This window comes from Pan paniscus, chromosome 1 (assembly GCF_029289425.2).
Source record: "Pan paniscus chromosome 1, NHGRI_mPanPan1-v2.0_pri, whole genome shotgun sequence".
Lineage (NCBI taxonomy): Eukaryota > Metazoa > Chordata > Mammalia > Primates > Hominidae > Pan > Pan paniscus.
In genome coordinates this window covers 221164058-221181629 of record NC_073249.2, presented here as the reverse complement: position 1 = coordinate 221181629, position 17572 = coordinate 221164058, and the positions used below count along the sequence as shown (strand labels likewise).

At 52.8% G+C, this 17572-nt stretch overlaps 2 protein-coding genes across 17 annotated transcripts in view; one reads left to right on the top strand and one right to left on the bottom strand.

The window, feature by feature from the left end:
- The window catches only part of CAMTA1 (calmodulin binding transcription activator 1), a 982737-nt gene that overhangs the window by 257661 nt on the left and 707504 nt on the right, over positions 1–17572 (top strand). The gene's annotated exons all lie outside the window — the stretch shown is intronic.
- LOC134729009 (uncharacterized) lies at positions 7175–9851 on the bottom strand. Its single transcript, XM_063596430.1, has 3 exons — positions 9754–9851; positions 8734–9080; positions 7175–7462 (listed from the first exon to the last, which is right to left on the bottom strand). The coding sequence occupies exons 1-3, from the start codon at positions 9849–9851 to the stop codon at positions 7287–7289; spliced, it is 621 nt and encodes a 206-aa protein (XP_063452500.1). The 3' UTR covers positions 7175–7286.

The following is a 17572-nucleotide window of genomic DNA, read 5'->3' as shown; positions in this document are numbered from 1 at the left end:
CGGAGGCCTTTCGCATTTGCTCTGGAAGCATCATCTGAGAAGCCCTAGCGGGTTTTGCTCAGGGTCAGGTGACAGCCAGTCTCCTCCCTTCAGTAGGGCTGGCAGCAGCTCCCAACTCACAGTTCCTTCTCTTCTGCTCTTCTCAGAACCTCTTAAAGGACCTCTAGGCGTTTGTTACCTAGAGTTGCTTGAAATTAAGCTATTTAATTCTAATTTGGCCGTGCAATGTCTGATTCTTGACCACCAGAGGTCACTGTAATAAGGTAGAAAGCAGGTGTTTCTGAGAGTCTTCAATGTGTGGTTGCCTCAAGAAAACAAAATGAAATCAACCAAACCCCCCCAAGTTTCTTCACTGGCCTGGGTGTGCTGCAGCATGCTCTGGGGCATGGACCCGCAGCCCCAGCTTTCTCACTTGTGGAAGGTCTGCCCAGCTGTGGAGCCTGGCAGGACGGGACAGGTGGCCACTTAGGGAACATTTGACTGCCAAGGCCGCTGGCACAGGCCTCTGGGCAGGCTTGCTTTCATAGGATGGTGGGTGCATCGGGGCCTCACTCAGAGGCAGGGGCCCTCCTCTTTCCCCCACCCTACGCGCACCCTGAGCTGCATTCTCAAAGTCCATTTCTGGCAGCAACCTGGGGTTAGATTTTCTTAGGTTAATTAGGCTTGTCTGCCTTACCTTTCTGTGTGTGCCCATGAGTGTGTGCATGTCTCTGTGTGTGAGTGTGTGTGCACGTGCCTGCTCCGTCAGGTGGGGTCAGTAATAGTGCTGTCCACCTACAGCTATTTGGTGTTAAAAGGAGATGGTGCATGATGTCGGGTGCTTTTGCACAGGGCTTGTTTTCCAGCTAGTGTCCGGGAAATGTGAGCCATCAAAATTCTCATCCAGAGGCTCGGCGGAAAACATTTACCCCGTTGCAGAATGGCTTCGACTCTTTCTCAGACCCACCCTTCCTGTCCTCTTTGGTTGGTCATCTTCCTTATATGGTGACGTTTTTCAGTAGAACGTAAGAAACGCCTGCCTTTATTAGCAGTGGCTCCTGAAGGTTGGTTCCAGGGAAGCTGTTTTCGTCTTCGGTGGGTGGCTCACGGGAGAACATTAGGGCCTTGGGGGTGCAGTTTGGCAGGCTTTGCATTTAGCAAATACTCGGGCCCTCAGGCTAGAGCTTTTGTGAGACTGCTCACGCACTGGATTCTCTTCCAGCTCTAAATCCCCGAGTTGCCGGAACACAGAGAAATTAGAGATGCATGTGATCTCCGCAGGGGGCCAGGCAGCCAGGGGAGAGGGTGGTTCTGGATGCAGGAGCTCACATTCCTCACTGGGAACATTTGGAGGGTATATGGGTCTAGGGGAGGGTGACTGTATTACCTGGATCCTCCGGAGGGCCGTTAGGGCTGCCAGCGGAGGTCAGGAGCAGTGATCTACGGGAGATGCCGCCGCCATCCCCTTCAGTGGGAATTTCTCCTGGATGTCTCTGCAGAAGGCACGTGGGTGTCACATATGCACACACATGCATGCACAGCGCATGGCTGGGGCTGCAGAGCAGGCGCCCCAGTGGCACGGACCCTGTGGCCACAGCTGCTGGGCCTGTTCACACACGGTTGGGACTGGCCAAGGGTCTCACCCAGACTAGACGGGAATGGGGGAGACCCAGAGAGACGCAGAGCAGTGCCGCTGGGGACCCCGGGGACTCAGAGCAGTGCCGCTGGGGACGCCGGGGACTCACAGCAGTGCTGCTGGGGACGCCGAGGACGCAGAGCAGTGCCGCTGGGGACCCCGGGAAAGCAGGGCAGTGCCACTGGGACCCAGATCATGCCCCTCTGCATGTAACCGATGGCACAAACACCAGGCCTTCAGCAGGGCCATAAGCATCTGAGGCTAGGAAGGCACATGCGTGATTAGCAGATGGGTGATGGGGCCTCTAGCGGGCAGATTCTGTGGCGGCGCTGAAACAGGAGGCGTCCTCTCCGACCTTGGAGACCTGGCATTTGGAGCCTGAATGAGCCAGAGACAGGAAGCCTGTCCCTCCCCTCTCTGGGCGACCTTCCGAGGCATCAGCTCTTCCCTTGCTTTGGGGAGGGAACTTACCCTGCGTGCAGTCCTCCTGCCCCGCTGCCTGGCGCATCTTTCCCCCTCACGTCCTCTCCCCCACTCCCTCCTCTTCCCGCCTGTGGTTTTCTTTCCCATTCCTGTCTGCCAGCAGTGCCTCCTCTCCCCATTAACATCCCGCCATTTTGATTTAAAAAAAAATCCCCCAAAATAAAAACCCATACTTGTTTCTATGGGCTTCCTATGTTTCTTTGGAAGCAGCCTCTTCATAAACCCAGTGAATAAATCTCTTCAATTGTTGAGACTCCTGTAAGAGAGTCTGGTGAAGTATAGCTTGTACCTGAACACTGCGCAAATGAGTCTATCCTGTTTTTAATCATGGGCCAGAACTAAGCTAATGTTTTATGTGCTTCTCTTTTAAAATCCTCCTAAGGACCCCGAGAAGCCAGCACTAATATCATCCCCACGTTTTAGACGCAAAGCAGTTCAAAGTGTTTAAAAGATAACTTGGTGGTGGTCACCCAGTGAAAGGTGGCAGAACCCAAAAGCTTGCACCTTATCCACTGTGACTTGGCCTCCAGAGATGAGACCAACCTCTCCTGGAAGGGCATTGCTGTTGCTAGCCACACCTGCCCGTCTGGCCCCCTCCTGCTGTAGTTGGAAGCATCTTTCCTGTTCATTCTGTCCTCAGCTGAAATAGCAAACAGCTGGTCACCATCCGGCACCAAATACCCCCAATACCTGAGACTGCATGTCTGACTAGTCATTAATTTGTACCCCCCAGCAGGCCAACCTCAAACTCTTTAAACTTTATATATATCTACATTTGAAAGACTATTTTTATTCCATTAGAGCCGTTACATCCTTATTGTAGATGCCCTTAGCAAGAAGGGTTTCTGGAAGGGGAGGCCCTAGAAGGTGACTGTCGGTACTGAATCCTGGTTCTTTTGATTCCAGATATGAAATTGGCTTTTAGAGCACATTGTGCTGCTTAAGCCCAAATAAAACCACATGAGTAGATTTTAAAAGTCTCCTCTTGAAGACGTCGTCTAGCATCTGTTGTTGGATTGTGTGGCTGAGAAGGGCTTGGAGTTAAGCACATCCTTCCTCAATACTAGTTCTCTCTTTCCATTAAAAAATGCAAATGCAGAGGCCTCGAATGTGCCCGATTTAGATGTTTTGATATGGAAAGGTAATGTTAATAAGGGCATTTGGCAGTGATGCACTGAAGAAAATAAAACAGACGCATGGTTTAGGTTCGGCTGTTCCTTCCCAAACTGCTTTTCCAGGCATCCAAAACCCAGCTGTTCTGAAAGGGCCTGGGATTCCTCCAGTGGGTGCCTTGGTTGGGAGGGGACCCCTTCATGAGAATCTCCCTCTTCTCTGACCTCTCTCAGTAGAAGTGCACAGAAAGTCTGATCTCAGATCTGCCTCTGCATATTAATAGCAATATTATGTTTAAATTGAAAATTTCATTTTTCCTGCCTGGTGTGCAGGCAAATAATTGAGACCTAATTTACTTTATTTAATAAGCTAGTAGCCAATGTAGTTAAGCCCACACTGATAAAAACTTGGAGGGCATTTGTTGACAACCTCCCACATTTTTCTGGCTGGCTTGGTTGGACCTGGAACAGCAGGAGGCCAGGATACCAGAGCCTCCCAAGTCCCAGAGAACTCCCAAAGGGTCTCTCAGCTGCCGGAGGCTTCCAGAGGGAGGGAGTGCCACATGGGAGCTGTCCGTGGTTCTTGTGGCTGAAATTGGCAGGGCTCCATGGTGCTCACCGGCAAGGGCTGCAGCAGCCTGGGGCTGCCGTCTGTGTTCCAGATGCAGCTGATGTGCTCACTCTGCAGACATTTCTTAGTGCCTAACTCTTCTGGCCAGGTGAACAAGGCCCTGTTTTTCCCTTGAAGAACTCATGGTCCAGTGGGAGAGACAGTGGGAGAGAGGAGAAAGTGACTAACTCCACTTAGGAATGTGTGTGGTTTAGGGGCAAGAGTGTGAGTTTTGGACTCATGTTCTTAAATGCTGACCTCAATAAATATGTTTAAATTCTTTGAGCCTTGATTTTTCTTATCTGTAAAAATGCAAGTACAGATAGTAGAGCTTTTCTTCCAGCTTGTTATAAGGAGAAACTATAAAACCTAATGTGAAATGCTGCCATGGAGCAGTGACCATCACAACTGCTGCCGCGGTAGACGTGGGAGATAGCCTTAGCACTGAGAATTGATATTTCTGTTTTTCCTCCTGGGTGCCCATGGTGGAACTCTTCCTCCCTGCCCCCTTTGAAGTTAGGAGTGGTTGTACAACTGACTTTGGCCCATGCAGGGTGAGCAGAAGTGACATGTGTGGTTTGCTATGTGCCCTTCTCCTGACTCAGTAATCAGGGCTGCTTGTGCTGAGGTGGAGGCTCCAGCAGCCTGGATCCCTGAGTGACTACATGGAGTGGAGTCTCCTCCCCCACAACATGCAGGGGATGTGTGGTGTGAACAAGTGGCTTTTTGTTGAAGCCACTGAACTGTTAGGGTCAATTGTTATTGTTACTGCAGTATAACATCTTGTCCTGACTAAAGGTTCAGGAGGATAGATTTTCTCCCTTCGGTGAGAAGGAGGGTACTCCACAGACAAGGTTACACTTCAGCACAGTCTTAAATCAGGACTCTGCATTCTCTAGATGCAGGAGGGGATAAGGGAATTCCAGATGGAGGAACTGGCACACGCAGGACCTGAAGGATAAGGTCTCTGGCTGTCAAGTAGATTTACATTTCTCCATTGTCCCTCCTCTCTTCCGCTTACCTTTCTTTCTCTCTTCTCCATTCCTGTCCCCACCCTTCTTCAGCTTCCTCCCTTTCATTCTCTTTTCTTGCCAGGTGTCCTGAGGCTCTGAGTGACCCTAGAAGTTGCCATTTAACTGGCCAGTGTCTCCAAAGTGGTTGCATGTCTCGAAGCTCTTTGCATTCTCATTTCCTCCTGCTCATTGGTTGGCTTTGGCTTTCTCTCTCTCTCTTTTTTTTTTTTTTTGGAGGTTACTAGGATTAGAGATTGAAGCTGATAAGTGCAGCTTCTCCACTTGGTGGGTGGTGATGGTGGTGGAGCATCATCCGAGCAGGGGATATGCCTGGATGTCATCCACCCAGGCTGAATGCCTTCCCAGCAACAGAGCTCTGTGACTTGGGGTGGGTTCTGTATAAACCCTGAAGCTTCTATCACCAGGTGACTTTTTCTAGTATTCATTGACAAAGAAGAGATTTTAGGACATCTCTCACCCTACCCCCTAGCTGATTCCCTGTTTAGCCAGTTGGTGAAGTCCAGGCTGAGTCATTCTGAGAGCAGAGGAAGCCCTTGGTCATAATGGTGCAGCCTGTCTGGCCAGGCGAGGGGAGGGGGGTGGTCATGGAGGATTTCAGCGGGGAGGGTGGAGGCTTCCTGGACTTGTGGGGATCAAGATTTTCTCTTTTGCTGGCTGGCTGGCCCTAGAGCTGTGCTTTATTAAGATCATTTGAATATTATGGCTTTAGGAACAGAACCTATTAATAATTGTGACAAGGAGAAATTTTAGAGTGTGGAAAAAAGGGGAAAAAGAGAGAGTCACTCCAAGGTAAAATAAACCACCACAATTGGAAAGTCCAGGTAACTACCAGAGTGAGACAAATACTACCTAGACAGTCACAGTGGGAGCCATTTGAAAAACAAAGTACAATTAAAGGTTTAATTTTTGATGGAATTAGTAAATTAAAAGTTTCAGGAATGGGTCTTCTCAGGAGAGGGGAGCGTCTGCTGTTGGCTTTGGTGTGGCTACGCCAGCTGGGCCCTAATCTCAGCCTTTGCCCGGTGAGATTCTGCAGCACCTGCCGAGTGAGCAATCATCCCATTTGAGCTCTGTAAGAGATCCAGCATTCCTCTGGGAGTGTCCTGAGCACGCCCACCACCACCTGTCCCTGAGCCTTCCCTTGCCACAGTCTTGCCTTCCTTTCATTCTCTTCTCAGCTGCTCTTGAGTCAGAAGTGGGCGGCTTCCTTTGTCGCTTGGGAGCTGCAGCTTGCACGGCACTCAGGTGTAAGGACCTGCAGGTGTGTGCAGACACAGGCGCTTGAACGGTCTGTGTGTTCCTCAGAAGGAATGACCACTTGAAGCAGAGCTTTGTGACGAGGCCTTCCCCAAGTGCATCTGAGAACGTTCACAGGACTTTTGAGACTCTAAGATGAGCCGTCAACCTGTGTTGCAAATCTCCTCCAGCTTTAGGAATTAGTTTAAAATTAAACTTACAGACAGGCCAAATCTCCCCAGACTCAGGCCGACTTAGGAAAGTACAATGCGTGGCTTCGTTTTAACAAGTAGCTCCCTGATACGGTACATGAGGAAAATGCTGCTGAACGTCAGCTAATTAACTTGAGGACCCAGCATCAGCCATTCTCCGGACTGCGAGCTCAGCTTGTTTCAAGTCTGGGGGTTCATGTACGAACTACAGGCTGGTTCTGGGGTCTCAGCCTAAGCTGAAGATCCGGCGGGGACCAATATGGACAAAGCGTAGAGGAAACTGCCCAGTCAGAAAGGCAGTGAGCCAGAAGCCAAGATGTTTCTTAGGAACACCCAGGGAGGGGGCAGCGTCAAGGCCAGGGGGTGCAGGGCCTGCCAGCTCACCTGTCTCCCACCTTCACGCACATCCTCTATTCTGGGAAAGTGTGATTGATCCTGCTATGCATATTGTTGCATTCCATCTTCATTTTGTGTCTCTTGATTGTTGGGGCTTTTTGTTTGTTTGTTTTTTTGTTTTGAGATGGAGTCCTGCTCTGTTGCCCAGGCTGGACTATAGTGGCACAATCTCTACTAACTGCAACCTCTGCCTCCCGGGTTCAAGCGATTCTTCTGACTCAGCCTCCTGAGTAGCTGGGATTATAGGGGCCCACCACCACACCCAGCTAATTTTTGTATTTTTACTAGAGATGAGGTTTCATCATGGTGGCTAGGCTGGTCTCGAACTCTTGACCTCAGGTGGATCCACCCGCCTTGGCCTCCCAAAGTGCTGGGATCCCAAAGTGCAAGAGATTACATGCCTGGCTCTCTTGGTTTTAAAGAAACAGCAGCTATTAAGTTCAGATGCTTTTCTAAGTGTTTATTCATCCCATGACTTAGTGTGTGTCAGGCACTGTCCTGGACACTAGGATGTGGTGGTTAAAGCAGCCCAGAGTCTCTGCCTTCAAGGAGCTGATATTCTGGTCGGAGGAGGGCATCGGGGGATCCTCAGTGAGGAGTAAATGATGTCACGAGCCCAGTGGGAAAGTGAAGGAGGGAATGGGGTCCAGTGGGGGAAGGGAATCCCAGGGACATCTGGGCAAAGACGTTCCCAGGAGGGGACTGCAAGTGCGGTGTCCTTGGGGCGGGATTGCACTGGGAGTGTTTGAAGGTCAGCCGGGAGACTGCGAGGCAGGAGCTGGTGGAGAGAGGACATGGAAGGAGGTGAGGCCAGGGAAGTGACCGGCAGGGCCATGGAGGACTCAGGCGGCTGTTCCCGGCCTGCACCCTGGTCCTCCATGGTGGTGAAGGGCTGGGGGTAGGACCAGAGCCTCCTTGTCTTGCCTTCCTGGGGAGATGGGGCAGGAAGAGAGTCTGTAGATAATAAGCTGCCTGCACCCTGAGCTACTCCAGAGACGGCATCTGTCTGCTCCGGGGCCAGGGCGGAGAAGCCTGAAGCTGAGTCCCTGGGGTGCAGGGCCCACACTCTGGCTGCTCATTGCCACTCTGGGTCCCGACCGGGTGTGGGTTCAGATGAAGACTCTCAAACAGGCCTTGGCTGCATCAAACACATCGCGGGGTTGTGGGGTCTAGGGCTGAAGTCACGGGGTAGACTTCAGACTTCTGCAAACGTCACCTGGCAGTGCCCAGTTGAGATATCTGTCTCGGCAGTACCAGGCTATTTGAACATGTCTTTGTAGGTTTATCACCAAGGTAGAAGAGTTCATTGTCTATTTCTTAGGTGAGGGACTCCAATTTGTGGAGGCAATGGTGGGGGTAGGGTGGGTGGAGGAGAGAGTATGGTGGGGAGGGGAAGGAGCCCCAGGGGGCCTTGGCCTCCACGAGTTTCTAGTCCTTGTCAGGGTGAGGCAGGTGGAGAAGTGGGGACTCTGGGAAGGAGAAATGGGAACATCACACTGGGTTATTTATAGGAGCCATGCACAGGAGCGCTGGCCGTTCGTCTTGAGGCCCCACTGCAGGGAGCAGCGCTGGAAGCCCGGCCCTCTGTACTGTGTGTTCCCAGGCACAGGGAGAATGACTGTGCTGCCTCTTTCCGGGGTGTAATTTGAGTTTGCCTGTGGAACGAGGCCCTGGCCCCTAAGTCAGTCCCTTTATGTTTTGGTCGTGATTGGTGAGGTGCTGCGGCAAGGTGCCCACGTCCCTCTGGTGATCTGGAGACACGGTGAGCAATGTCGACATTGAATATGTTGCCAGGAGTGCTTAGCGGAAGGTTGATACAGCACCTCGGGTCTGAACGTTCTCTCCCAGTGCTTATGAGCTGAAAATCTCAGAATTCAGGCAGGCAATTTCTGAGTTCATTCAGAACGCAGTGAGCTGGTCGGGAGATGGCCACGTGCAGAGGCAGACGGCGGCTGACGCAGGCTTCTCCGGTGACACAGTGACCGTTCAGCCCCAAGAGAAGGCAGTAGGGAGATTACCTACCGCTACTGCAGACTCCTTCCCAGGCAGACACTTCCAGACCCACTCTTCGCTACATCCTGGAGCTGCGTGGGGTGGGCAGGTGGGGCTGCACGGACTGAGGCCTCTGGTTCCTCTTGGCCCTTTGGCCTCCCGCTACCCAGCGCTGTGAGTGGGGTCTTCCAGTGGGTCCTGATTGCCAGGTCTTGAGCTGCTTCAGGTGCCCCCAGCCTGGGTGTCCCAGGTTGCTGATGCACTTGGGGGCTCAGTTGCTGTTGGTGCTTTGATAGACTGTCCCTTCTGAGGAAACATCCCTGCCAGGACAGACTCATCCCTGTTTGCCAGGACAGACTCAGGACCAGCCTGTGACAGAGGCTGCTCCCTCTGGATTATATTCATTCGAATAGGTGGTCCCGTTAAACCCAAGATGGTGCTCTGTGGTGTCCCAGTCTACCCCTGCCCCTGGACTCCAGTTCCTGTAGGGCTCTGTACGCCCCCTCTCCTGACCCTCCCACCCCAGCTCCTGGAACATTCTGTGTTTCCTTGGGAACCTGCTGCACTTAGCAAAGCCCCCTCTCCGCAGCCTCCCCCTTCTTCCACTCAGGGGCTCTGGCTCTGCCGTGGGGACACTGCTGCCCTTCAGCCCTTTCAAGTGGAGGCTGTGTTCTCTTCTCGGCCTGGGTTTATTGGGCCTTGGCATGGGGCGGGGGAGTGGGTATCCTTGGTCCCCAGGGCCACTTCTAGTTCACTGTCCCCCCTTGTCCTTGAGTCTGCATCTTCGGCTGCTTCACGCCCCACTGCTGCTTGTGGGGCCACCCTTGGGCCCTGGGGCCATTCTTTTTTGCTCCCTGATGGTCGCTGGCGGGCTCCTATCCAGCCCTCTCCTGTGTTGTGGTGTTTTCGTGTCGTTCTCTCCGACGACACCTTGGTTTCTCAGTTCCTGGGCCTTCTCCCCTCCAAAGACCTCCTTGTTCAGCGACTCATCCCTAGGCCCTGGGTCTGTTCTCTGTGGCTTCCTGCTTTACCATCTCAGGTTCCAGAAGCCCATTCAGACTACCTGGCCTTCTCTGCCCACTCCTCCCGGTGTCTACAGTCCAGCCACGCCTCAACACCAGAATCCAGGGACCCTCGGTGTCTTTGTGCCGCCCCAGCCATTCCTGGTCTCACACCCTCCCCCACTCAGCTCAGATTCCACAGGTCCCTCCTCGCCCACATGCCTTCTGCATCGGGCCCCTTTCCCCTCGCTCACATGACCAGGTGCGTGGCTCGTCCAGCTCTACTCATACCTGGTTCTCCTCTTGGGCTGTGCCCACACCCGCCCAGTACCTGGTTCTCCTCCTGAGCTGTGCCCACACCTGCCCAGCAGCCTGACCGGCCTTCAGTTCCCAGCACCAGCATCAAGTGCCCCCTTGGCTCTGTCTGATTCTCCTCCGTGCTGTCCCGCGACCCTCCTCCGTGCTGTCAATCCATCCCTGTCTGGCTCTCTGGTCTCTTGGGCCGGGCCGTCCCCTCTTCTCCCTCCTCCACCCCGCTCCCCTCCCCGCACTCCTTGCAGCTGCTGACCTGCTTTCCATCGCCCAGAGCAGAGGAGACAGGGGCAGTCAGAACAACACTGACACTGCCCTGGCTGCCCCCTGCCAGCCTCGCCCAGCCACTCTGCTGAGGGAATGGGAAAGAGCGGACACAGCCATGCAGGGGAGGAGGGAGCTCGTGGGGGCGGCTGGAGGGATGGACCCTCATGCTCCTTGCCAAGGGCAACTCTTCACTCATGAACTTGACCCTGTCCCTTCGGCCAGTTCCAAGTGTTTGCCGCTGCAGCGTCCCTTCCCTCTCCTGCGGTGGCAGCTTCTTTTCCTTCCTTCCTGGTTCTTTCCCATCAGTGTCTGCGTATGCTCCCGTCGCAACTCACTTCCCTCCAGTTCTGTTTCTAGTTTTTCCTTCACAGCAGAGCTTCATCGAAGCTCTATGCCCACCATCATCAGTTCCGCTGTCTTCTCGCGGCGAGGTGTGATGCGGGAGCGTGGCAGCCCCCTCTCTGGTCTCCCGTGTCACTCCTGCCTCTGCGCCCTTGCTCTAGAACCTTCTCCACGTGGCCACCCAAGAGGCCTTGTTAGAATGAGCGTCAGATCATGGCACGTCTTTGCTCAAAGCCTTTCAGGGCCCCCTTCTCACTCAGGATAGATGCTGAAGTCCTCACTGTGACAGGATCTGCACCCCCACCCGCCAGGGCCCCTCTGAGCCCATCCCCTTCCCCTTCCTCCCTCACTCCACTCTGGGGACACAGGCATCTTGGCCACTTCTCGAAGCAGGGCCTTTGCCCTTGCTGGTCTTGCCTGCAATGCCCTTCCCCAGGTATCTGCCTGGCTCCCTCTCACTCCCATAGAAAGGAAATTTTAGGTTTTACTGTGTCCCCAGCGCCCATAGCAGGGCCTGGGACCTGGTGGTTGGTTGCTCAGCATGTCTCTGTGAATGAATGAGTGAATGAATGCTGCGTGGAATCTGGAGTCTTCCTGGTGAGAGACAGCCCTTAAAGCAGTATCCCTGGCGCTGTCTCCTCCTCTGTTAGCCTTACCCGTCGTGGCCTGCCCTTGCCCATTTTGGGGACTTGCTGCTCCTGCTGCCTCTGCTGCACATGTGTCCTGGGCTGGGGGGTCCCTGTGGGTACCCCTCTCACCACTTAGCACAGACCATCGTCCTCACTGCCAGCCCAGCCTCTGACTTAATTACCACTGGAACTTGGGTTGCACAAACAGGGGTCCCCTGGGCCTGCCCACTTGATTTCCTGCTGGGAGACCAGCAGGGGCTGTTCTTACCCTAAGTTTAGCTGGGATGTGGGGAGTGGTGGCTTCCCTGCTGGCCCATGGACAACTCTCCTTGGGGACAGCTCATGTCCTCCCCCACGAGGAAGGAAGGAGAAGAGAGGCCAGGCTGCCTCTGCATGTCTGGGTTTCTATGACGAGAAGCAGCCTCCTGGGTCTTTCTGAGCTTGGGAAGCACTGATGGGTGAATTCAGTCTTCATTCCTGCTGGTGCACATCATGCACATCTTCACATTTTTTTGATTCTCTATTTTTCTCTTTCATTTTTGCATGGCTCAGTGGAAGCAGCTAATGGGGGCTCAGCAGCAAGTTCTCTCCTCTTAAAGATGGGCTGAGCCTGACCTGCAGTTGCTTGAACAACTGGACAAGCCCTGGTGGGGCTGTGCATGCCGGTGGTGAGGGGGTCGTACAGGAGAGTTTTCAGAAGGGATGCCTCCTGGCAGAGGGCGACTGAGGGGAACAGGCAGTAGCGTGACCTTGGAGTCGGGCTGTGCCACACTTGAGTTACATGGACACCACTTCCGGCTCTGTGACCCGGGAGAGCAGCCTCTGGCCTTCAGTGTTCTCATCTGCAGTATGGGATGGTATATGAGTCCACTCTCGCACTGCTTTAAAGAAATACCCTAGACTGGTAATTTATAAATACAAGAAGTTTAATTGGCTCACAGTTTGGCAGGCTGGACAGGAAGCATAGTGCCGGCATCTGCTCAGCTTCTGGGGAGGCCTCAGGAAACTTACAATCATAGCAGAAGATGAAGGGGAAGTAGGCTGGTCTTCCGTGGCTGGGGCAGGAGCAAGAGAGAGAGTGGGGAGGTGCCACACACTTTAAACAACCAGATCTTGCGAAACTCACTCGCTGTCACAAGAGCAGCCCCGAGGGGATGCCACTAACCCATTCACGAGAACCCTACCCCCATGATCCAGTCACCTCCTACCAGACCCCACCTCTAACACCAGGGATAACAATTTGACATGAAATTTGGGTGGAGACACAGATCCAAACCATATCAGATAGTAATAGCACCTAGCTTGTTCAGTTGTTAGGAGATTAGTGAGAATGTGTGACCAGCACATAGTAGTAACTGGTAGCTCTTACTAAATTAAGGAAAACCCCAGAATGAAGAGCCAGAGCCTTCCCTTTACAGCAGTGTTGAGCATCTGTGCACAGCACCTCCAAGTCCTGGGTTGGTTTGGCTCTACCTCTCAGTGGCTCCAGCCTGACTTAGCATCCCTGAGTCCCCAGTTCTTCCTGCAAGGAAAGGGGGCTGTCCTCAGGAACAGATGAAAGAACACACACAAGAGACTCCCTGAACTCTAACACACAATACATGTGTTAGACTGTTGTTACCTATTCTTATTGATTTCATCAGCAAGCATTCACTGTGTCCCTTCTGTGCCGGATGCTATGGGAAGTGACAGTGGCCTGGATGGAGACCTGGCCTCGAGGTGGGTCACCTGAGTGTCCTGTGATACCTTCACCTGGGTGGCTTGGCCCTTATCAGGAGGCTGCGGCAGCATCACAGTGGGAGGCCCTCTGTCTCCCGCCAGTGGGCCCCAGTCCGTTTGCTCACTATTTTCTATCCCGGAGTTTACCTGCCCCAGGCACACTGGGGGCCCAGGCCACGTTCTCCCCTCCCTGCCATGAGTCTTGATGAAGTACTTCACGGCTCAGCAAATTTTGGTCAGAGGTGCCCTTCTGCAGAGCCCTCTGAGTTACAGCGAGTCCCCTGCCCCTTCCTCTGCACAAGGAGGGCTGGTCAGAGGTACCCCTCTGGGGAGTCCTCTGAGTTACAGCGAGTCACCTGCCCCTTCCTCTGCACAAGGAGGGCTGTGTCTTCCTCTCACCTGAAGATCCTGTGCCTTTTGCTCTTCTCTGCACGACTCATGTGGGGCCTGGGATTCTCACTACACTCGATATGGGTGGGAGATGAACTTATAATGAGAAGGACACAGAGCTGGTCCCCGGGGCCAGAGGCTAGGAGTGACAGCTCAGGTGATGTGGGTTACACAGCTTTAGGCTCATTCCTCATCTGGAGTCAGCCAAGAAAATCGCATTTCACACACATGCACAGTTTTATGGCCTCTTTTGATGCTTCCTTGGTGGTTTTGAATATTTAAATTTATATTTTCAATAATTTATTTTTAACCCCTCAAGTAACTGAACCTGCCACGAGAAGATGCAGCCCCCAGGTGGGAAGGGGGCTCATGAGCTGACCCATCAGGCTGAGGCCTTGTGGGATCACCTGAGAGGCGTTTTGGAGTAATTTCCTCTCCATCTCTTTTTATTTTAAAAAATAAAAAATGTACTCTGTTAAAACAGTGACATAAGACAAATGGTACAGAACGCCAGCTGTGAGGATTCACTGATGGATGCATTTAACCCATGTTTATGGAGTGTCATGTCTTCGGTGCTGGGAAAAACAGAGAGGGTGACTTAGTCTCCCTCCTCAAGGGAGGAGCTCAGAGTCAGGGGACGGGGAGGCAGACCCCCGAGGGACTCCCAGAGCCCACCCTTGAAAAGGAGAGATGAGTTGGTGGTGGTGGGGTGGGTGCCAGGAGCCTTGGGAGGTGGGGCCTGCACTGCTGGGAAAGTACCGAAGCTTGTGATCTTTCAAAGGAGTTTCGACAGGTGACCAGACACAGATAGATGGTGTCTTTCCCTCCCAAAGCTATAGGGGCCATGAGAGCCGATCGTCTCATCTCTGGGTGGTTCCGCTGGGACACCCCTCAGAAGACTCTTGGTTATGAACCCCAGCGTCAGCGTCCCCCGCACTCATGGTTCACTGGTTCTTCCCTAGACCATGACCTCTTCTCCTCCTGTCTGCATGGCATAGGGCCAGGCACTTCCCGCCTGCATGGCTTAGGGCCGGGCCCTTCTCTCGGGTGGGGAGGAAAGTGAGAGAGACCGAGCCCCTGGCCCTCTGCTCTTCTCCACCAGGCCTGAGATGGGGGTCTGGGCTCCTTTCTATGTGTTTGCAATCCAAGGTCCTTTTGGGAATTCACCTGTTTGGAAGATGAATCCTATCTCCAGTTTTGCCTTTGGGTTTCTCAGCTTGGAGACACATGTGCGCGGCGAGCTCCCGTCCCGGTTCCTCTGGGTCCTGCAGTGTGCACAGGAGCAGCCCTGGGATGGATCTTTCGAAGCACCTGCATCACAGCCAGAACAGGGTTTTTAAAAAATCAACTTTACGGGTATTTAAGCAGGGACTAGGGTGGATTTTACGGCCCTCCGTGTGGCAGGCAGCAGGCTTGGCTGATTCTCAGGGCGGCGGGGTGGCCCTTGCTGCACTTCAGGTCAAGTCTGTTGCGGCTGCATTCCGTTCTTCCCAGAGAAAAGGCCAAATGTCAGGGGCCTCCTAGGTGCCTGGGAAGATGTCCAGCTGCCCAGTGGACTAGTCTGACCCCGACAGGCTGAGAGCCTGTCATCGGGCTGGAGGCATCCAGGTGAAGTGGTTCACGGAGCTGGCATTTCGTTTACACTTACGTGAGGCCTTTCTTTGAGCCTCTTAGACAGTTAGTCCTGACAACATCTGGGTTGAAATACAGATGAGGTTGTAGCATAGCAAGTCCCCTGGCCCAGATATAGTCACGGTTTGCTGTTGATCCAGTTAGGAGACCTCCGCTTTGGCCATACAGCCTTCCCTTCTGAGCTGGGATGGTCCACCAACTTTTGGAGCCACAGCTGGTAAGGAGACTTCCTATCTGAGGATGCCCCCTTCTCTGGACCCCCAGGTCCTGATACCAAGCCAGGCCAGGCCAGGCCATTTCGGTGCTGCAGAATGTGTGGTGGGGAGTAAGAGCAAATTTCTGTTCCAGAGGCAGGGAGGGGACACAGAGCACAATCCTGGCTGATATTCCCTGGGGTAATGTCCAGGCAGGACGGAGACCGGCCCCTTCCTCTCTTTCCCCTCACACCAGATGGCTATGGCCCTGCAAGACATTGGGACTGTGGGCTGCTCAGGACCCTTTCCCCAGCACCCCGCATCACGACGCATCTAGAATGTCCAGGACACGATTCTCCTGCGGACTCCGATGGCCACCCCCATTCCCCCTGGGGCTGAGAGAGTTCCTTGCTGTGCAGATTTGTTTTACACTCAGGATGTATTCCTTGGCCAGAGATGGGAGATGGTTTTCTCATTTATGTCTCTTTTTAAGAGATAAAGTGGAAAAAGACATCCAAGCACTTTGTTCGTGGACCACTTTCCTGCCTGTGGAGTCGTCACCTGGCATCCTTGCTTCTGGGCTGGTAGAAACCAGATGCAACTCATTGCTCTGAGTTGGTGCGACTGCTTGAAAGGCCAGGGCAGGTGCTGATGTAGTTTCTTGGTGCAGAGTGATGCCCAGTAGATGTCCATGGAATGAATGAATAAGCAAAGAATGAACAAGTGATGTTTAATGAGTACGGAGGAGGGGGTGCCTCTGTGGGGTGTTGGAGTTCCAGGCACAGAATCCACTGAAGGCCGGGCTCCCCTTTGTCAGAGGTGACGTCTGGATGGGCAGATTTGCCAAAGTTCTAGGGTCTGAACATAGAGGCCAGGACTTATTAAAATCTGCTCCTTTCCTTAAACTAGCAAATTCTAGCTGTTATCCTGGTGCCATAGAAGGATGAAAAATATTTCTGAGAAATCAGACAACTTCCAGTGACTAAAGCTAGTCTAAAGAATGGTGTACACACACACATACACACACACACGTACACACACACTCTCTCTCTCTTTCTTTCCTGTTGGGTGTTTTCAGGCCATTTCTGTGGCTCTGTAGGCCAAATTCTAGACTCTAGTGAAAAACCCACAGACCTGAGTTCATGGGCTGGCAAGCTACATGTTTGGCTCATCTGAGGTCCTGGAGGGTGCAACGTCTGGGCCACCATCTGGGTTCCTGGGCTCTCCTTTCCATCCTCACCGGGCTCCTTGGGATCCCCCAGTGCCTTCCCTTCCCATCCCAGGCTGCCGCTGCTCCTCTCATTCCCAGATGTTTCTATCTCTCTAGACAGGTTTGGGAGAAGGACTTCTTTGAAGTTCCTGCTTCCTTACTGACCTCAAAGACTCAAGAATGGTTCATTAAAATAATTTTGTCAAGGAGGTGGTGGGTGGAAGAGGTGGGGGTAACAAATCTGGGGAAGTTAGAGGAGTTTAAGAAATCTTGGCGGGGCATGGTGGCTCACGCCTATAATCTCAGCACTTTGGGAGGCCAAGGCGGGAGGATCACTTGATCCCAGAAGTTTGAGGCCAGCCTGGGCGATATACCGGGACCCCATCTCTACAAAAGATTTTTAAAAATTAGCTGGGCACAACGATGCACACCTGTAGTCCCAGCTACTTGGGAGGCTGGGGCAGGAGGATCGCTTGAGCACAGGAGGTCGAGGCTGCAGTGAACTATGATCATGCCACTGCACTCCAGCCTGGGCGACACAGCAAGACCCTGTCTCAAAACAAAACAAAAAAAAATGAACAAAAGCTTATGATATGATCACCGTCGTGGTACCCTTGTTTCTTAAGCCTTGTTCGAAGGATGACCTCTTTTCTTCTTAGGGGAACTTCGTACTATTTATGCCTGAAGCAATCAGGGAATCAGGTGTGTTGAAAATAGAATAGAAATGGTGGTATTTATTGAACTTTTTATTGTGTTGGGCACTTATGCTTAGTGCTTTAAAGATATAATAGGATCTAAGTCTCACAAAATGCTGAGAATCAGATGCTGTTATTACCCTTGTTTTAGAGAGGAGCAATCTAAGGCTCAGACCACATGGCAGATGTGCTGAGGAACCCAGGTTTCAGCCCAAGTCACCAACCCCAGCCTGGGCAGCTGCCACAGCTGCCCCTAGACCAGGCCCCAGATCCCTTGGGACTTCTGGCGTAACTTTTATGTGCATAACCTACAGGCCTGTGAGTCTTAAGTGGGTAATTTGCATGATGGGGACCTTAAGACTGGCAAAATCCTTTCCTAGGGGGTGGTATGAGTATGCGGTGGCTGCCATAACAAAGCACCACAAACAGGACATAAACAGCAGAAACCAACTGTCTCACAGTTCTGGAGCCCAGAAGTCTAAGCGCAAGAC